This window comes from Balaenoptera acutorostrata, chromosome 11 (genome assembly GCF_949987535.1).
Source record: "Balaenoptera acutorostrata chromosome 11, mBalAcu1.1, whole genome shotgun sequence".
In the NCBI taxonomy this organism is placed as follows: Eukaryota; Metazoa; Chordata; class Mammalia; order Artiodactyla; family Balaenopteridae; genus Balaenoptera; species Balaenoptera acutorostrata.
Window position 1 is genome coordinate 84,045,493 of NC_080074.1, and position 22,645 is coordinate 84,068,137.

Genomic DNA, 22,645 nt, shown 5'->3' on the forward strand with positions numbered 1-22,645 from the left:
AAGCAAAAGAGAGGGTTAGATTAAGTCAGCTTCTTTTTTTTTTTTTTCTCTTTTCTGTCTGACTTCATATTTAAGGACTAAAACAGAAAATAATTACACAGATGAATGATTTTCTTCCTGATGGTCTGGAATTATATATACATATACATTACTTCAATCTCAAAAGGTAAAGTTTGGCTGTTTTAAATCATGCTTTTGCTTTGATTATATGTGTTTTAGCAAATTAACTCACTGACTGAACTTGCCTCCTTGGTGAAATCCAAACCTATTGTACTTAGGAAATCCAAATACACTTTTATTTAATGGTCCCTTGCAGAATAGAATAAAGGCACGACGTTGTTAGTCAAATAATTCATTTCTTTGTTTGCAGCATGCACCTAGATAATTAGTAAATTTGCTCTTTGTATTTTTCTCCATGTTGGCATTTGGTCTATAGTCATAATATTTTATTTATGAATTTTAATAAGCTCTCTGATATTAATAACATTCACATTACTTAGATGCATTTTCTTAGTGTAGCATTTTATATTACAGTAACATAATTTTTCCAAAACACAGTGCAAGCTTTCCTTGAAAACGACTTTCACTGCATTTTGAATCCCTAAATCAACCAAACACAAACAAAATTGGAAGCAAATATGGTCAAAACAGCCTCCAGATTTGCTGCTTTCTATGCCTTTCTCTTTTTAAAGTTTTCTTCCTTCGGTTACTGAGATGTCGCTCCCACTTCAGAGCCCTGTCTCCTCACCTTCTGGGTAGGCGTCCCCTCCTCCCTGAGCCCCCCGCCTTCCCACTCCAGACATGCATCCATGCCAGTCCACTTGCTCTCTGTACATTAACGGTGTCTGAATCTCCATCTCCGGGCCAGGCCTCAACCCTGAGTTCCAGACCTTCATATCCATCCACCTACTTGAAGATCCCATAAACATCACACTCTCATTGTGGCCAAAACTGAACTCATCATCTTTCCCTCAGCCTCTGTGAACGAAAATACCATAATCCATCTAGGTGTCCAAGTCAGAAAACCTGGATGCTTCTTACATTTCCGCTCTCCCCCATGAACAAGCATGAAATCTTAGAGGTTCTATCTTCTAAATATGCCATAACGTGTCCCTCCCTTTCCATGCCCTTCCTGCCTAGGGCCACTCTCTTGGACCAATGCTCAGAAAAACCTATTCCCTAGCAACCATCTCTCAGCTGTTTTCTCTGCCTGCTGGATTTTCCTCCTTCAGCCCATCCTCCATGCTGTTTCCAGAGTGATCCTTTGAAAATATAAATCTGTACCACTTCACACTTACTAGGGTAACTTTTTTTTTAATGGAAAATAACAAGTGCCAGCAAGAAAATGGAGAAATTGAATCCCTCACACATTTCTGGTGGGAATGTAAACTGGTGCAGGCACTGTGGAAACCAGTTTGGTGGTTCCTCACAAACTAAACATAGAATTACCATCTGAGGGGCTTCCCTGGTGGCGCAGTGGTTAAGAACTCGCCTGCCAACGCAGGGGGCATGAGTTCGAGCCCTGGTCCGGGAAGATCCCACATGCTGCGGAGCACCTAAGCCCGTGCTCTACAACTACCAAGCCTGCGCTCTAGAGCCTGCAAGCCAGAACTACTGAGCCCCTGAGCCACAACTACTGAGCCCACGTGCCACAACTACTGAAACCCGTGCGCCTAGAGCCCCTGCTCCGCAACAAGAGAAGCCACCGCAGTGAGAAGCCCACACACTGCAACGAAGAGTAGCCCCCGCTCGCCGCAACTAGAGAAAGCCCGCACACAAGCAACAAAGACCCAATGTGACCAAAAATAAATAAATAATTAATTAATTTTAAAAACTGATGAATCTCCAAAAAAAAAAAAGAATTACCATCTGACCCAGCAATTTTACTCATAGGTGTATACCCTAAAGAATCGAAAGCAGGGACTCAGATACTTGTACACCAATGTTCATAGCAGCATTATTCACAATAGCCAAAGGGTGGGCACAACCCAAATATCCACCAAAAAATGAATGGTTAAGCAAAATGTGGTATATACATACAATGGAATATTATTTAGCTGTAAAAAAGAATGAAATCCTAATACATGCTACAACGTAGGTGAAATTTGAAAACATTACACTAAGTGAAATAAGCCAGAGACAAAAGGACAAATATTGTATGATTCCAATTATGCGAAACGTCTAGAACAGGCAAATTCTTAGAGCTAGAAAGTAGGCTAGAGGTTACCAGGGGCTGGGGGAAAGGTGGGTATGGAGAAATACTATTTAGTGGGTACCGAGTTTCTGACTGGGGTGAGGAAAAAGTTTCAGAAACAGGGGTGATGGTTGTACACACCATGAATGCAATTAATGCCACTGAATTGTACACTTAAAAGTGGTTAAAACAGCAAATTTTATGTTACATATATTTTACTACAATAAAAAGTTTTTTTAAAAAGTGCAAAGGCAAGCAAAGTTTTTAAAATGTAATCTGATCAAGCTCTTCTCATGCTTAAAATCCTTCCATTTTCCTTCTTGCATTCAAGACACCTTTCAGATTCTTTAGCAAAGACACTTTTCAGATGCTTTAGTTCAGCAGATGTTCATGACCTAGTCCATGCTTATCCCTCAAGCCTCACAGCTCACCCACCTCACCTCCTGGGGTGCCCTCTGCTCTACTGTGACAACCACTTGTCTCCTGATCAGCAGTGTGCTGCTTCATACTCTGTGCTTCTGCACAGCTGTTCCTTCTGCCCAAAGGACCTTCTCTACTCCTGCTCTGAATGGCTCATTCCCATTCTTCATTCAAAACTTAGCTTAAGGGCTTCCCTGGTGGCACAGTGGTTGAGAGTCTGCCTGCCAATGCAGGGGACACGGGTTCGAGCCCTGGTCTGGGAGGATCCCACATGCCGCGGAGCAACTGGGCCCGTGAGCCACAACTACTGAGCCTGCGCGTCTGGAGCCTGTGCTCCGCAGCAAAAGAGGCCACGATAGTGAGAGGCCCATGCACCGCGATGAAGAGTGGCCCCCACTTGCCGCAACTAGAGAAAGCCCTCGCACAGAAACGAAGACCCAACATAGCAATCAATCAATCAATCAAAAAAAAAAAAAAGACTCCTCATTTAAAAAAAAAAAAAAACTTAGCTTAAGTCAACATCTCCAGGAAGCTGTCCTTCACTCTGATCCCAATATTATTTAAATACCCAACTTTCCTTGTTGCCATAATACCTAGGGTCCCCCTTATGGAAGCTATCATGATGTGCAATAACTATTTGTATCTTTCCCATTTGTACAAGTTTCTTGTATCTTATCTGTATGTCTCCCTCCTGGTCTACTGGGTATCATATAGCAGGTACTCAGTAAATGTTAACGACTACATTCCAGGGAATCTTCATCAATGACCCTTTTAAAGAACCAGCTCTCCACGCAAACCCAACAGTGCTGCAGAAAGGGTGAACCTTCTCATATATTCTTCTTTGTTTAAATATATCCAACACGTGGAGGCTCCACCAATGAAATCAACTTCATGCCCTGAGTCTCTGGGAAGGATGCAATACAGTCAGTACTTTGTAAAATCCATAAAGTACTTTGACATCCCTCATTTCATTAGAGAGAATGGAAAATGGTGGGATGAAAGAAGGATTGGGGCAGAATGGAGAAGCTCTGGGATAGATAATGAGCAAATCAGTGGGGTGTACGCTCTCTTTCTGCTGCTACTATATGCCGTCTTCAAGTAGGAATTATGTCAAATGATAGTCCAGGACTTACCTGCTGCCACTGGATGCTGATATTTCTACCCTTGTTGAAAGGAGATAGGGAAAGGGATTCTGAGAATGTTTTTCCACCACTTTTTCTTTCATGATTCCTGACCTGGGAGGAAGGAGGCCTTGGGTCACCCCTACCAGACATGCTGGAAAATGGACAGTATGGTTGTTCTCATGTGCTAGAAGCACCCTCCCCTCCAGTTGCGGAGAAACAGAAGCCAGGGTGTAATGAGGAAACTACTACACTGACAATCAGGCATTCCAGCTACCTGGATAATGTTGGGCAAGGCACTTGATATTTCTGAGTTCCAGCTGCTTCATTTTCTAAAATGCGGGTAATTGACTAAATAATCTCTAGTGTTGCCTTCTGCCAAAAAAATCATTATCTGTCATTACTTTGCATGTTTCTAGTATTTCCGTTGTCACTGCCTTCATTCTCCCATTCACTCTCAAAACCACTATAAGGTCTCAACCATGCCCCTACGTGGCTTAAAATCATGTGACTCTAGTTCTCACTTGAAAGCCACATTCTTATTTAGATATTAAGAAAGAACAACGGTGCTTATGATTCTGAAGAAAATAAAAAAGGACTAACAGTCACTTCTAGCTCGAGGTGAATGGGGACTAACCAACTGATAACTTAGGATGTAGCACAGCAAACGGTTCTAGATAGACTGTCACTTGATCAACTGTAGTTATTTACAATCATCCACATTATTGGAACAGACTAAGAGAATACAGACAACCAAAAACAGTAGATAATCTTCAAGTCATTTATATGTGGCTTGGGAAGTGTGTTGGTACTTATATTTGAATAACACTGAATCTGCTGTCTTGGAAACTGAAGCTAAAGTATATGAAGTGTCCTAGGAAGAACTGAGTTATAAAGAGCTATGATGTTTCATTACGTCCTCATCCTGTCCCCCACTCAGGATTTTTCCCTTCATTCATGATTTACATAAAGTACCAGCCTAAAATGAGTTGCTCTAGATTGCTATATTTACTGTGCCCTATTACTTCCACCAGATCAACCCCAGCCTTGGGGAGGTCTTTAAAGAATATTTGGGACTGCAAGCTGCATTAGGCAATAAAAATGAACCAGGAGATAGTAAGTATTCTCAACATTGATTGTATAATCTACTTGGCTTACTAAACAGGGAAAACAAGAGTTTTATTTGATTAAAGTCGCCACAGATAACCAAGGGTTGGTTGTTACACGAATGATGAGTAAGGAAAGAAGCAAGTGGTGATTATTATTGTAAGCCAAACATGCAAGAAGATGTTCTCCTCAAAGTCAAGTATTTCAATTAGGAAGGCAAATATCTTCCTGTGACCATAAATGTTAAGCAAATTAACCTCCAGTTGACCTTCCTGGATACCTAATAACCTTCAGAGTTGGATCAGTCAATGACAGAGGTGGCAGCTGGGTGGATAAATAATTGACCCTATCCAAATTTTTAATTACCATGTAATTAAAAATAATGATTTAAAAAGTAGTCTTTTTCTAAAGAAGATGTGGTATATATATATACAACAGAATATTACTCAGCTGTAAAAAACAATGAAGTGATGCCTTGTGCAGCTACATGGATGGACCTACAGATTATCATACTAAGCGAAGTAAGTCAGGAAGAGAAAGATACCATATGATGTCACTTACATGTGGAATCTAAAATATGACACAAATGAACTTATCTACGAAACAGAAATAGACTCACAGCCATTGAGAACAGACTTGTGGTTGCCAAGGAGGGGTAGGGGGAGGGTTGGATTGGGAGTTTGGGACTAGCAGATGCAAACTATTACATATAGAATGGATAAACAACAAGGTCCTATGGTAGAGCACAGGGAACTATATTCAATACCCTGTAATAAACCATAATAGAAAAGAATATGAAAAAGAATATGTATGTATATATATAACTGAATCACTTTGCTGTGCACCAGAAACTAACAACATTGTAAATCAACTAAACTTCAATAAAAATAAATAAATAAATAAAAAGAAACTAAAGGTTTTAATTTGTTTTTAAAAGAAAAAAAAAGTAGTATTTTTCTTTTTTCCCTGGAGTCAAAGATTTCTTGGGGTTAGAGGAACAAATTCACTTACTGGGATGGGTCTGAATCACTCCCTTTTCGTTTTCTTGGAAACTCTGTCACATGTGGGCTGAAGGATCCAACAGTTGCTGGTTTTGTCCATGGGCTCAGATGACTGGAAACCATGGAAGCAATGCACTGGTTCCCTTCGATCAACACTTTACCTATGAGACATAAAGCACAATAAGGCATCTATTTGAAACACTGACTTTTACTTTATACATATCCATATCCCACATTTTAAATGACTTTTTACTTTGATATTTTAAAATGTCAACTAAATAGCAACATAACAGAGAATGAAAGACTAATCATGTACACCCAAATATTAGTTAGAAATGTATTGTTAGTCTATATTTTTAAGTTTATTTTCCCTATCTAATTGGAAAAAAATATATGGATATTGTAGGAAATATGGAAAACACAAAAAAGTAGAAAGGAAGGGGGAAAACCAAATCTCACCAACTAATATTACTATTTAGAATTACTTCCTTGTAGAATTTTTCTACAGTTGTTATTATAGTAATTGAAGTCATAGTGTATACTCTGCATTATTTGCATATCATTGTGATAATAACTTTACAGTGTTATTACAAATTCTTTATAAATGATTCTAATGGCTGCATAATATACCATCGTGTAGCTGTGTCATAGCTACTTAACCACTCTTCTGTTGTTGGAATGTATATTTGGTATTTTTCACTATCATAAATATGTATGGTGCTTTTATCTATGTGTATAAAACTTTTTATCTACCGGTTATTTCTTTTCATCTCCTAGTTATTTTTTTTTTTTTTTTTGGGATAGCATCCCAGAAATGAGTTAACAAGGTTAAGGGACATGAATATTTTTAACCCTGAATTGCTAAATATGATAGTAAAATCCTTTTGGTCCAAACTGTAGTTTACTAAATGTTTTATAAAATGTAAAACTCAGAATCACTGAACTAAAAATAACTTATAGTCTAAATATAGGCCTCTCTGAATATATTTCTCATATTAAAATTGACCTAACAAGTTTAAACTCATTTGCACCTTATAGACTGAAATATATAAGTAATATTTACAAGGAGAATGCAATACATCTTACAGTAAGAGTGGGAGCTTTTTAACACATCTCTAGCAGTAACTGATAGAGTGAGCATTCAAAAATAATGACATAAGAAATCTGATCCACACAACAGACAAGCTTGATATGATAAGACATATATAGACCACTATACCTAGCAGCTTCAAAATCCAGTGTTGTTTGTTTTGAGGTACCAGTGGGGCATTTATACTGGACCAAAAAGATTGATATTATACATGAAACATTTTCTGACTACGATGTAATTATGCTAGACACCATAAAAAGACTGAAATTTAATGAGCTAATAATTTATTTTATGAAATTAGGAAAAGATGACTAAAATAAATCTAAAGAATTAGGAGAAAGGAAATCATTAAAATAATACCAGAAATAATGAAATAGAATACAAATTAGTACAGATCAAAAAAGCTAAACATAGGTTCTTCCAAAACATTGGAAACTCTAATAACCTTATGGCAAGATTTTTCCAAAAAAAGGAAAGAGGGAATAAATGAATAAAGATAGGAATGAAGATGGGATCATAATTTTAGATGCTCTAGAGATATAAAAGATAAATTCTCATGAATTTAGAAAAACATTATTCTAAAAATTTGAAAATATAGATGAAATGGAAAAATTCGTAGGGAATTTTTTTTTTATTGAGGTATAGTCGATTCACAATATTGTGTTAGTTTCAGATGTACAGCAAAGCGATTCGATTGTACATATATATATGTACTTTTTCAGGTTCTTCTCCATTAGAGGTTATTACAAGATATTGAATATAGTTCCCTCTGCTATACAGTAAACCCTTGTTGTTTATCTATTTTATATATAGAAGTGAGTATCTGTTAATCCCATACTCCTAATTTATCCCTCCTCTCACTTTGTCTTTGGTAAATATGTTTGTTTTCTGTCTGTGAGTCTGTTTTGTAAATAAATTTATTTGTATTACTTTAAAGATTCTACATATAAATGATATCATGTATTTGTCCTTAGAGAATTTTAACTGACAGAAAATAAAGCAAAGAGAAATAAAAACCTGCATATTCCTATATTCTTTCTTACACATACTATCCCAATATATAGTAAACTCAACTTTTTATGAGGCTTACAGAAATTTGATATTAAAATTCAACAATGGCAATACAAGAAAGGATAACTATAGGCCCATCTCATTCATGAACAAAGATACAAAAATCTTAACAAAATATTAGCAAACAAAATTCAGAAATGTATAAAGAGAATAACCCATCATGACCAAGATAGCTTTATCCCAGGAACACGACTGGTTTAATATTAGTAAATTAATGAATATAATTTACCACAATAGCAGCTTAGTGGAAAAATATGATTATCCTAATAGATTCAGAAATATTAACGAAGAAACACTGAAAGAATTCTTTTTACAATCAGAAACAAGAAGATCTTTTATCAGTACCCCTTTCAACACTGTATTAGAAGACCTGCTAGTAGAATAAGGCAAGAAAACAATACATGAAGTATAAGAATTGGAAAGGAAGAAAAAAAAATTGTCATCATTGGGAAATGACATGATTGAGAATACAAAAAAACACAAAATAATCAACGTATAAATTATTAAAACTAGGGAGTGTATCAAGGTTGGCTGTTTGTAAAGTCAATATATAAAAATCAACTGCTTTTCTAATCACCAGTAACAAACTATAAGAAAATTTTATTTTATTTATTTATTTTTTAACATCTTTATTGCAGTATAATTGCTTTACAATGGTGTGTTAGTTTCTGCTTTATAACAAAGTGAATCAGTTATACGTATACATATGTTCCCATATCTCTTCCCTCTTGCATCTCCCTCCCTCCCACCCTCCCCATCCCACCCCTCTAGGTGGTCACAAAGCACCGAGCTGATCTCCCTGTGCTATGCGGTTGCTTCCCACTAGCTATGTATTTTACGTTTGGTAGTGTATATATGTCCATGCCACTCTCTCACTTTGTCACAGCTTACCCTTCCCCCTCCCCATATCCTCAAGTCCATTCTCTAGTAGGTCTGTGTCTTTATTCCCGTCTTAACACTAGGTTCTTCATGACCTTTTTTTTTTCCCCTTAGATTCCATATATATGTGGTAGCATACTGTATTTGCTTTTCTCTTTCTGACTTACTTCACTCTGTATGACAGACCCTAACTCCATCCACCTCACTACAAATTAACTCAATTTCGTTTCTTTTTATGGCTGAGTAATATTCCATTGTATATATGTGCCACATCTTCTTTATCCATTCATCCGATGATGGACACTTAGGTTGCTTCCATGTCCTGGCTATTGTAAATAGAGCTGCAATGAACATTTTGGTACATGACTCTTTTTGAATTATGGTTTTCTCAGGGTATATGCCCAGTAGTGGGATTGCTGGGTCGTATGGTAGTTCTATTTTTAGTTTTTTAAGGAACCTCCATACTGTTCTCCATAGTGGCTGTATCAATTTACATTCCCACCAACAGTGCAAGAGGGTTCCCTTTTCTCCACACCCTCTCCAGCATTTATTGCTTCTAGATTTTTTGATGATGGCCATTCTGACTGGTGTGAGATGATATCTCATTGTAGTTTTGATTTGCATTTCTCTAATGATTAATGATGTTGAGCATCCTTTCATGTGTTTGTTGCCAATCTGTATATCTTCTTTGGAGAAATGTCTATTTAGGTCTTCTGCCCATTTTTGGATTGGGTTGTTTGTTTTTTTGTTATTGAGCTGCATGAGCTGCTTGTAAATCTTGGAGATTAATCCTTTGTCAGTTGCTTCATTTGCAAATATTTTCTCCCATTCTGAGGGTTGTCTTTTGGTCTTGTTTATGGTTTCCTTTGCTGTGCAAAAGCTTTTAAGTTTCATTAGGTCCCATTTGTTTATTTTTGTTTTTATTTCCATTTCTCTAGGAGCCGGGTCAAAAAGGATCTTGCTGTGATTTATGCCAGAGTGTTCTGCCTATGTTTTCCTCTAAGAGTTTTATAGTGTCTGGCCTTACATTTAGGTCTTTAATCCATTTTGAGTTTATTTTTGTGTATGGTGTTAGGGAGTGTTCTAATTTCATACTTTTACATGTACCTGTCCAGTTTTCCCAATACCACTTATTGAAGAGGCTGTCTTTTCTCCACTGTATATGCTTCCCTCCTTTATCAAAGATAAGGTATAGATCAATGGAACAGGATAGAAAGCCCAGAGAAAATGATATTTTTTTTAAATCACATACAGTACTTTTTATTTTATTTTTTATTTTTTTTTTATTTTTTTTTTTTAAATTTTATTTATTTATTTATTTATTTATTTATTTATTTATTTATTTTTGGCTGTGCTGGGTCTTCGGTTCGTGCGAGGGCTTTCTCTAGTTGCGGCAAGTGGGGGCCACTCTTCATCGCGGTGCGGGGACCGCTCTTCATCGCGGTGCGCGGGCCTTTCACTATCGCGGCCCCTCCCGTTGCGGGGCACAGGCTCCAGACGCGCAGGCTCAGCAGCTGTGGCTCACGGGCCCAGCTGCTCCATGGCATGTGGGATCTTCCCAGACCAGGGCTCGAACCCGTGTCTCCTGCATTAGCAGGCAGATTCTCAACCACTGCGCCACCAGGGAAGCCCGAAAATGATATTTTAAAAAACATAATTTATAATAACTTCAAAAAATATAGAGTACCTAAAGAATAAATGTATTTAGAATAAATGTATAACCTAATAAAAGTATACAAGGTCTTTCTGGAGAAAATCATAAAAATTTATTTAAAATATTGAAAAAGATTCAAATAAATGGAAACATGCACCATGCTTATGGACTGGAGGTCTCAATATCAAAGATGTCAATTCTCCTAAAATAGATGTGTAATTCCTCTCAAAATATTCTCTTTTTTTTGGTGGGACTTCACAAGCTGAATATAAAATGCATATGAAAGTGCCATGAGTTATGAACAGCCAAGGGAAATGTGGGAGAACTGGACCTCTCATATATCAAGACATTATAAAGCAATGGCAATTAAGACAGTGTGGTATTGGTGCGGAGATAGACCAAAGGAAAAGAACGGAGAGACCAGACATGTAAATATGGATATCTGCTAAATGTCAGAGATGGAATTTTCAGATCAATGTGAGGAGACCAGCTTTTTAATACAGTCCTGGGCCAACTGATTTTCTCTATGGAAAAGAATAAAACCAGATCCCCTACTACCATATGCCAAATATAAAAACCAAACCAAATATAAACATTCAATTCAACTGGATTGAAGACCTAAATGTAAAAGGCCAAAATTAACAGAGAATACTCTGAAGGAGAAAGAATATCTTTGTTATTGGCGTAGAAAGAATTCCCAAAACAAAAACTAAAAACAATAAAGGAAAAGACTGATCAATTCAATCTTCTTAAAATTAAGTTAACGTTGATCAAAAGACACTGTAAAGAGAATAAAACCGCAAGTCACAGACTGGGAGAGGATGTTTGTTACACACATAAACAATAAAGCGTTACCATGTAGACTGTATAAAGAATGCCTTTGCATCATTAAGAAAAAGACCAACACAAAAACCCAGCAGAAAACTGGATAAAAGACTTTAATGGGCACTTCATAAAAGAAATTCCAATTGTCAAAACAAAAATGAAAAGATACTCCATCTCATTAGTAATCAGGAAAATCCAAAGTAAACTATAGTGATAGACTATATACCTATCTAATGGCTACAAATGAAAAGTTTGATGATACCAAGTGTAAGTGAAAAAACAGAGCAATGGAAAGAGAAACGGAACACTCATGCTCTGTTGGTGGGAAAGTACATTGCTACAACACTTTGGAAACCTTTTTTGCATTACTTAATAAAGTAGAACACATGCAAATAATATGGTTTAGCATTTCACTTCTAAGTATATGGAGAAACTCTTAATATATCTTAAGAGATATGTACAAGAAATACATTCACAGCATTGCTTGCAGTTGAACAACAAAAAATAATGAGAACTGGAAACTATAATTTCCATCAACAGATGGATAAATTGTTTATTCATTGAATGGAATATCAAGAATAGTAAAAATGAATAAAGTACTGATATACTCAGCATGGATGAATCTCAAAATAATAATGCCAGGTAAAAAAAAAAGTCACAGCCAAAACAGTAGCATTTTTTTTTTAATTATATTTTATTTATTTATTTTTTTAACATCTTTATTGGAGTATAATTGCTTTACAATGGTGTGTTAGTTTCTGCTTTATAACAAGTAGCATGTTTTTTTTAAAAAGCAGGTAAAACTAACTAATATGTTTTTACTGATATCTACATAGGTTACCTCACTATATAGAAAAGAAAGGGAACAGCTAACACAAAAGTTAGAATTCTCTTTGGGAGAAGAAAGGGGGGTGCAATCAGTGAGGGATATACAGGTACTTCTTTTTTTTTTTCCCTTTATTATGTTGAGGTAGGTTCCCTCTATGCCCACTTTCTGGAGAGTTTTTATCATAAATGGGTGTTGAATTTTGTCAAAAGCTTTTTCTGCATCTATTGAGATGATCATATGGTTTTTATTCTTCAATTTGTTAATATGGTGTATCACATTGATTGATTTGTGTATACTGAAGAATCCTTGCATCCCTTGGATAAATCCCACTTGATCATGGTGTATGATCCTTTTAATGTGTTGTTGGATTCTGTTTGCTAGTATTTTGTTGAGGATTTTTGCATGTATATTCATCAATGATATTGGTCTGTAATTTTCTTTTTTTTTGTAGTATCTTTGTCTGGTTTTGGTATCAGGGTGATGGTGGCCTCATAGAATGAGTTCGGCAGTGTTCCTTCCTCTGTAATTTTTTGGAAGAGTTTGAGAAGGATGGGTGTTAGCTCTTCTCTAAATGTTTGATAGAATTCACCTGTGAAGCCATCTGGTCCTGGACTTTTGTTTGTTGGAAGATTTTTTTTTTAATTAATTTATTTATTTATGGCTGTGTTGGGTCTTCGTTTCTGTGCGAGGGCTTTCTCTAGTTGTGGCAAGTGGGGGCCACTCTTCATCGCAGTGCGCGGGCCTCTCAGTATCGCGGCCTCTCTTGTTGTGGAGCACAGGCTCCAGACGCGCAGGCTCAGTAGTTGTGGCTCATGGACCCAGCTGCTCCGCGGCATGTGGGATCTTCCCAGACCAGGGCTCGAACCCGTGTCCCCTGCATTGGCAGGCGGATTCTTAACCACTGCGCCACCAGGGAAGCCCTGTTGGAAGATTTTTAATCACAGTTTCAATTTCATTACTTGTGATTGGTCTGTTCATATTTTCTATTTCTTCCTGGTTCAGTCTTGGAAGGTTATACCTTTCTAAGAATTTGTCCATTTCTTCCAGGTTGTCCATTTTATTGGCATAGAGTTGCTTGTAGTAGTCTCTTAGGATGCTTTGTATTTCTGTGGTGTCTGTTGTAACTTCTCCTTTTTCATTTCTAATTTTATTGATTTGAGTCCCCTCCCTATTTTTCTTGACGAGTCTGGCTAATGGCTTATCAATTTTGTTTATCTTCTCAAACAACCAGCTTTTAGTTTTATTGATCTTTGCTTCTATTTCATTTATTTCTGCTCTGATCTTTATGATTTCTTTCCTTCTGCTAACTTTGGATTTCGTTTGTTCTTCTTTCCCTAGTTCCTTTAGGTGTAAGATTAGATTGTTTATTTCAGATTTTTCTTGTTTCTTGAGGTAGGCTTGTATAGCTATAAACTTCCCTCTTAGAACTGTTTTTGATGCATCCGATAGGTTTTGGATCATTGTGTTTTCATTGTCATTTGTCTCTAGGTATTTTTTGATTTCCTCTTTGATTTCTTCAGTGATCTCTTAGTTATTTAGTAACGTATTGTTTAGCCTCCATGTGTTTGTGTTTTTTACGTTTTTTCCCCTGCAATTCATTTCTAATCTCATAGCGTTGTGGTCAGAAGAGATGCTTGATATGATTTCAATTTTCTTAAATTTACTGAGGCTTGATTTGTGACCCAAGATGTGATCTATCCTGGAGAATGTTCTGTGCGCACTTGAGAAGGAAGTGTAATCTGCTGTTTTTGGATGGCATGTGCTATAAATATCAATTAAATCTGTCTGGTCTATTGTGTCATTTAAAGCTTCTGTTTCCTTATTTATTTTCATTTTGGATGATCTGTCCATTGGTGTAAGTGAGGTGTTAAAGTCCCCCACTATTATTGTGTTACTGTCGATTTCCTCTTTTATAGCTGTTAGCAGTTGCCTTATGTATTGAGGTGCTCCTATGTTGGGTGCATATATATTTATAATTGGTATATCTTCTTCTTGGATTAACCTCTTGATCATTATGTAGTGTCCTTCCTTGTCTCTTGTAACATTCTTTATTTTAAAGTCTATTTTATCTGATATGAGTATTGCTACTCCAGCTTTCTTTTGATTTCCATTTGCATGGAATATCTTTTTCCATCCCCTCACTTTCAGTCTGTATGTGTACCTAGATCTGAAGTGGGTCTCTTGTACACAGCATATATATGGTTCTTGTTTTTGTATCCATTCAGCAAGCCTTTGTCTTTTGATTGGACCATTTAATCCATTCATGTTTAAGGTAATTATTGATATGTATGTTCCTATGACCATTTTCTTAATTGCTTTGGGTTTGTTTTTGTAGGTCCTTTTCTTCTCTTGTGTTTCCCACTTAGAGAAGTTCCTTTAGCATTTGTTGTAGAGCTGGTTTGGTGGTGCTGAATTCTCTTAGCTTTTGCTTGTCTGTGAAGCTTTTGATTTCTCCATCGAATCTGAATGCGATTCTTGCAGGTAGAGTAATCCTGGTTGTAGGTTCTTCCCTTTCATCACTTTAAGTATATCATGCCACTCCCTTCTGGCCTGTAGAGTTTCTGCTGAGAAATCAGCTGTTAACCTTATGGGAGTTCCCTTGTATGTTATTTGTCGTTTTTCCCTTGCTGCTTTCAATAATTTTTCTTTTTCTTTAATTTTTGCCAATTTGATTACTATGTGTCTCGGCATGTTTCTTCTTGGGTTTATCCTGTATGGCACTCGCTGCACTTCCTGGACTTGGGTGGCTATTTCCTTTTCCATGTTAGGGAAGTTTTCGACTATAATCTCTTCAAATACTTTCTCGGGTCCTTTCTCTCTCTCGTCTCCTTCTGGGACCCCTATAATGCGAATGTTGTTGTGTTTAATGTTGTCCCAGAGGTCTCAGACTGTCTTCATTTCTTTTCATTCTTTTTTCTTTATTCTGTTCTGCAGCAGTGAATTCCACCATTCTGTCTTCCAGGTCACTTATCTGTTCTTCTGCCTCAGTTATTCTGCTATTGATTCCTTCCAGTGTAGTTTTCATTTTAATTATTGTATTGTTCATCTCTGTTTGTTTGTACTTTAATTCTTCTAGGTCTTTGTTAAACATTTCTTGCATCTTCTCGATCTTTGCCTCCATTCTTTTTCTGAGGTCCTGGATCATCTTCACTATCGTTATTCTGAATCCTTTTTCTGGAAGGTTGCCTATCTCCACTTCATTTAGTTGTTTTTCTGGGGTTTTATCTTGTTCCTTCATCTGGTACATAGCCCTCTGCCTTTTCATCTTGTCTATCTTTCTGTGAATGTGGTTTTTGTTCCACAGGCTGCAGGATTGTAGTTCCTCTTGCTTCTGCTGTCTGCCCTCCAAACAGGTACTTCTAAGGAATTCATGTTCCACTTCTTAACCTAGGTGTGGGTTGACAGAGAATTGTTTTGTTTTCATCCTTTAAACTACATACGTAATTTTTACAGTCCTCTGTAGGTATAATGGATCTCACCATAAAGAAGTGAGTAGAATAATTTTACCACTGATCGTTGGGAATGAAGTTTCTAATTTACTATATCCCAAGACTTTTAGGCCTGGACTCTCTTCATGGCACCAATTTGGGACCATCAGATACCACATGAGATTAATTATGGTTTCAGCCCCTAGACTTCATTCTAATGGATTTTGAATGGTAGAACACCATCTGTCTCCAGAGAAAAATGTGGGGAAATTTATTAGATTAAATAGCAAATCAATAGGATAAATTCACTATGTAATATTAGACCCCTCCCATTTCCCTCCCACCCCCCAACACAGACTCAAGCAGGCACACTCTTTCCCTCACATAAGTTCAAAACAGAAATAAAATGAAGATCCCTTTTTGCCTCTCATTCTAGAAGGCACGACCTCCACATTTCAATCCTACTTTCTTATTAACCTTGAAAATAAGAAATGGACTATCTTTAGGCAGGCAGAATAATATACTTCTTTTCACGAAATCAAAATCTGAGTCACCTAAGGGGCTTACTTTTATATTCCTTAATGGGTGGGGGAGTATTGCCCCATAATTAGCTATGTTCCATCATGAGGCTATGTTAGTAGAAGTGTATTCAAAACAGGGCTTTCTGTAAACAAAAGGAAAAGATGGGTTAATGGGATTACGTAGTTCTGGAAGAAAGGATCTGTTCCTTGGAAACAATTCATGTAGTGGATTTTTATTTGTTAGGTGACTCACAATTTAAAGAGTAAAGCTTTCTTTTTAACCTTCCAGTTTACTTTACTTTCAGCCTCCACATATACCTATGTAGAAGATGAGATCATGTGTTGAGAACTGAAATTTAACTCTGCTTTTATATAACTCATCTTGGAGGTATGATTTAACACTTTGGTATTGTCTTTCCTCGCCAAATTGGGTCACTTCTCAATGGCGAAAGTAATTTGTGTTATTTAACACTCAGTAAAATAACACAGAATTTAGATTGAAAAAAGATATTGTGATTATCTTTTACAAAGGAAGTTTGTGGTTTTATTTAAAATGAGATCCACAGTAAATCTCGCTCCACTCTACATGCATCTCCCTGGTGATGGTAATCAATCTAACAATATTTTAAAGTATTTAGTATCAACTCCTCAAGCATGGAAATAAATTGTGGGAAATGAGCTGCTGCTTAGGAGCCATAAGCAGGGGAGACCAAGTAGCCACGTGGCTTAGGCCCATAGTTACAAAACGGTTCAACTTTAAAATCTGACATTATGCTTGAGAGAATATATTTACACACATACATATACATGTGCACACACATTTGATTCACAGAGGTGCAACGGCAGGATGGAAAAAATATACTTCTTTAAAAACAAAAAATTTTGTCCCATTACCTAATTTCCTTGCCAGTGTGCTGCATGTTAAAATTTATATAAAATTTAAATTATTCCATGAATAATTTTTGTTGTTAAAAACCATTTGTTCAATGTAAACATTTAAATTACTTCCTTAAAAATGGAAGTGGCCTTTGCTTCTTAACTTCTGAGAGTCTATGCCCATAAAATCTTCTTAATCTGGTCTACACACTGTAAGCTGAGGCACCTGGTGGTCTAGTGGCTAGGATTTGACACTTTCACACTATAAACTGGTGGTTTTTTTTCCCTTTGGACAAGTCATTTAACATATCTGAGCCTGTTTCTTTAACACAGAAGTAATTTCCTGTAAACCTCATGGTTTCTTTTGGGAATCAAATAATGTATTTGAAATCTGTTTGAAAGCCAAAAGTTTAATGATGCTAAGTAACTAGTCCAGCGAAATTTGGGTCCAGTGTTTTTGTTTTGTTTTACTTTTTGTTTTCCAAAGGAAAATTTTTTAAAATTGAAGTATAGCTGATAGAGGGACTTCCCTGGTGGTGCAGTGGTTAAGAATCCGCCTGCCAATGCAGAGGACACAGGTTCAATCCCTGGTCCAGGAAGATCCCACGTGCCGCGGAACAACTGAGCTCGGGCGCCACAACTACTGAGCCTGCACTCTAGAGCCCATGTGCCACAACTACTGAAGCCCGCAGGCCCTAGAGCCCAAGCGCTGCAACTACTGAGCCTGCATGCTGCAACTACTGAAGCCCACGCACCTAAAGCCTGTGCTCCGCAACAAGAGAAGCCACTGCAATGAGAAGCCTGCACACCACAACGAAGAGTAAGCCCCTGCTCACTGCAACTAGAGAAAAGCCCGTGTGCAGGAATGAAGACCCAACGCAGCCAAAAATAAATTTTTCAAAAAAAGTATAGTTGATGTAGAGTATTACATAAGTTACAGGTGTACAATATAGTGATTCACAATTTTTAAAGGTTATATTCCATTTCTAGTTATTATAAAATATTGGCTATATTCCCTGTGTTGTACAATATACCATTGTAGCTTATTTTATACATAATACTTTGTATCTCTAAATCCTCTACTCCTATAGTGCCCCTCCCCCCGCTCCCCTCTCCCTACTGGTAACCACTAGTTTGTTCTCTGTATCTGTGAGTCTGCATTTTTTTTTTTTGGTTATATTCACTAGTCTGTTCTATTTTTTTGGTTCCACATTAAGTGATATCATATGATATTTGTCTTTCTCTGTCTGATTTATTTCACTTAGCATAATACCCTCCAAGTCCATCCATGTTGCTGCAAATGGCAAAATTTCATTCTTTTTTATGGCTGAGTAGTAGTCCATTGTGTGTGTGTGTGTGTGTGTGTGTGTGTGTGTGTGTATCATATCTTCTTTATCCATTCATCTCTTGATGGACTTTTAGGTTGCTTCCGTATCTTGATAACTGTAAAGAATGCTTCTATGAACATTGGGGTGCATGTATCTTTTTGAATTAGTGTTTTTTGTTTTTTTTCCAGATAAATACCCAGGAGTGGGGAATTCCCTGGCAGTCCAGTGGTTAGGAATGCATGCTCTTCACTGCCAAGGGCCCAGGTTCAATCCCTGGTTGGGGAACTAAAATCCCATAAACTGCGTGGCACGGCCAAAAAAAAAAAAAAAAAAAAACCCAGGAGTGGAATTGCTGGTTCATATGATAGTTCGATTTTTAGCTTTTTGCAAAACCTCCATACTATATTCCACAGTGGCTGCACCAATTTACATTCCCACCAATAGTGTACAAGGGTTCCCTTTTCTCCACATCCTTGGCAACACTTGTTACTTGTGGTAGTTTTAATGATAGCCATTCTGACAGGTGTAAGGTGATATCTCATTGTGGTTTTGATTTGCATTTCTCAGATGATTGGCAATGTTGAGCATCTTTTCATGTGCCTGTTGGCCATCTGCATGCCCTCTTTGGAAAAAATGTCTATTCAGTTCTTCTGCCCATTTTTAAATCAGGTTGTCTGTTTTTTTAATGTTGAGTTGTGTGAGCTATTTATATATGTTGAATATTAACCCCTTATCAGTCATATCACTTGCAAATATCTTCTCCCATTCAGTAGGTTGTCTTTTTGCTTTGTTGATGGTTTCCTTTGCTGGGTAAAGCTTTAAGTTTAACTAGGTCTCACTTGTTTATTTTTGCTTTTATTTTCTTTGCTTTCGGAGCCAGATCCAAAAATACTGCTACAATTTATGTCAAAGAGTATTCTGCCTATGTTCTCATATAGGAATTTTATGATTTCCAGTCTTACACTTAGGTCTTTAATCCATTTTGAGTTTATTTTTGTATATGGTGTTAGAGAATGTTCTAATTTCATTCTTTTACAAGTAGCTGTCCAGTTTTCCCAGTACCACTTATTGAAGAGACTATCTTTTCTCCATTGTATATTCTTGCCTCCTTTGTCATAGATTTACAATAAGTGTGTGGGTTTATTTCTGGGCTCTCTTTTCTGTTCCAATGATCTATGTGTCTGTTTTTGTACCAGTGCCATACTATTTTGAATAGTGTAGCTTTGTAGTGTAGTCTGAAGACAGGGAGTGTGATTTCTCCACCTCTGTTCTCTTTTCTAAAGACTGTTTTGGCTATTCGAAGTCTTTTGTGTCTCCATACAAACTTTAAAATTATTTGTTCTAGTTCTGTGAAAAATGCCATTGATATTTTGATAGGGATTACACTGAATCTGCAGCCTGCCTTGGGTAGTATGGTCATTTTAATAATATTAATTATTCCAATCCAAGAACATGGTATAGCTTTCTGTTTGTGTCATCTTCAATTTCTTTCATCAGTGTCTTATAGTTTTCTGAGTACAGATCTTTTACCTCTTAGGTAGGTTTATTCCTAGGTATTTTATTCTTTTTGATGCAATGATAAATGGGATTGTTTCCTTAATTTCTCCAATAGTTTATTGTTAGTGTATAGAAATGCAACATTTCTGTACATTAATTTTGTATCCTGCAACTTTACCAAATTCATTGATGAGCTCTAGTAGTTTTCTGATGGCATCTTTAGGATTTTCTATGTGTAGTAGGATGTCATCTGCAAAGAGTGACAGTTTTACTTCTTCTTTTCCAATCTGGATGACTTTTCTTTCTTTTTCTTCTCTGATTTTGTAGCTAGGACTTCCAGTACAATATTGAATAAAAGTGGTGAGAGTGGGCATCCTTGTCTTGTTCCTGATCTTACAGGAACTGCTTTCAGCTTTTCACCACTGAGGATGATGTTAGCTATGGGTTTGTCATATATGGCCTTTATTATGTTGAGGTATGTTTTCTCTATGCCCACTTTCCTGAGAGTTTTTTTTTTTTAAATCATAAATGGATGTTGAATTTTGTCAAAAGCTTTTTCTATATCTATTGAGATGTTCATACAGTTTTTAATTCTTCAATTTGTTAATGTGGTATTTCACATTGATTGATTTGTGAATATTAAAAAATTCTTGCATCCCTGGGATAAATCCCACTTGATCATTGTGTATGATTCTTTTAATCTATTGTTGGATTCGGTTTGCTAGTATTTTGTTGAGGATTTTTTTTATCTATGTTCATCAGTTGATATGGGCCTGCAATTTTCTTTTTTTGTGATATCTTTGCCCGCTTTTGGTATCAGGGTGATGCTGGCCTCACAGAATAAGTTCAAGAGTGTTCCTTCCTCTACAACTTTTTGGAATAGTTTGAGAAGGATAGATGTTAACTCTTCTCTGAATGTTTGGTAGAATCCACCTGTGAAGCCACCTGGTCCTGGACTTTTGTTTGTTGGGAGTTTTAAAATTACTGATTCAATTTCAGTACTGGTAATTGGTCTGTTCATATTTTCTATTTCCTTTTGGTTCAGTCTTGGGAGATTTGTACCTTTCTAAGAATTTGTCCATTTCTTCTAGGTTGTTCATTTTATTGACATATAGTTGTTCTTAGCAGTCTCTTATGATCCTTGGTATTTCTGTGGTGTCGGTTGTAACTTCTCCTTTTTCATTTCTGATTTTGTTGATTTGGGCCCTCCCCCTTTTTTTCTAGATGAATCTGGTTAAAGGTTTATCAATTTTGTTATCTTTTCAAAGAAACAGCTTTTAGTTCCATTGATCTTTTCTGTATTTGTCCCTATTTCATGTATTTCTGCTCTGATCTTTATGATTTCTGTCCTTCTATTAATTTTGGGTTTTGTTTGTTCTTCTTTCTCTAGTTGCTTTACGTGTAAGGTTAGGTTGTTTATTTAAGATTTTTCTCCTTTCCTGAGGTAGGCTTGTATCACTATAAACTTCCCTCTTAGAACTACTTTTGCTGCATCCCCTAGGTTTTAGATTGTCATGTGTTTGTTTTCATTTGTCTCCTCTTTGATTTCTTCAGTGATCCCTTGGTTGTTTAGTAGCATATTGTTTAGCTTCCAAATGTTTGTGTTTTTGTAATTTTTTTCTTGTAGTTGATTTCTAGTCTCAGCATTGTGGTCAGAAAAGATGCTTGATGTGATTTCAATTTTCTTAAATTTACTGAGGCTTGTTTTGTGGCCTAGCATATGATCTATCCTGGAGAATGTTCCATGTGCACTTGAAAAGAATGTGTATTCTGCTGCTTTCAGATGCAATGCTCTCCCTATATATAACAATTAAGTCCATCTGGTCTGATGTGTCATTTAAGGCCAGGGTTTCCTTATTGATTTTCCATCTGAATGATCTGTCCATTGATGTAAGTGGGGTGTTAAAGCCCCTTACTATTATTGTGTTACTGCCAATTTCTCCTTTTAGGTCCATTAATATTTGCCTTATATATTTAGGTGCTCCTATGTTAGGCACATATATATTTACAACTGTTATATCTTCTTCTTGATTGATCACTTGATAATTATGTAGTGCCCTTGTCTCTTTTAACAGTCTTTGTTTTAAAGTCTATTTTGTCTGATATAAGTATTGCTACTCCACCTTTCTTTTGATTTCCATTTGCACAGAATACCTTTCCCCATTCCCTCACCCTCAGTCTGTGTGTGTCTTTAGAATCAAATTGAGTCTCTTGTAGGCAGCATATATACAGGTCTTTTTTGGTATTCATTTAGCCACTCTATGTCTTTTGATTGGAGCATATAATCCATTTACATTTAAGGTAATTATTGATATGTATGTTCTTACTGCTATTTGGTTCATTGTTTTGGGGTTGTTTTGTAGGTTTTTTTCCCTTCTTTTGTTCTCTTCTCTTGTGATGATGACTATCTTTAGTGTTATGTTTGGATTCATTTTTCTTTTTTTGTGTGTATATCTATTATAGATTTTTGATTTGTGGTTACCATGAGGTTTTTATATAGCTATTGATCTATCTATCTATCTATCTATGGTTGTTTTAAGTTGCTGGTCTCTTAATTAAAATGTATTTTAACAACCCTGCATTTGTACTATCCTCCCCTCATAATTAATGTTTTTGATATCACATTTTACATCTAATTGTTTTGTGTATCCCTTAGCTGCTTATTGTGAATATAGATGGCTTTACTACTTTTGTCTTTTAACCTTCCTACTAGCTTTGTGTGTGGATGATTTCTTACCTTTACTGTGTGTTTGATGTTACTGGTGAGCTTTTTCATTTTGTAATTTTCATGTTTCTAGTTGTGG

At 36.5% G+C, this 22,645-nt stretch overlaps 1 protein-coding gene across 9 annotated transcripts in view; it reads right to left on the reverse strand.

Moving 5' to 3' along the window:
• BMAL2 (basic helix-loop-helix ARNT like 2) overlaps positions 1–22,645 on the reverse strand; it is a 102,303-nt gene that overhangs the window by 52,352 nt on the left and 27,306 nt on the right. For all 9 annotated transcript variants that reach the window (XR_009009703.1, XM_057556447.1, XM_057556441.1 and 6 more), the window contains one exon: positions 5,854–6,004. Coding sequence is in view for 8 of the 9 variants with exons in the window: in XM_057556447.1 (XP_057412430.1) it covers positions 5,854–6,004 (151 nt within the window). In the remaining variant the exon portion in view is untranslated. The remainder of the gene's footprint in view (positions 1–5,853; positions 6,005–22,645) is intronic.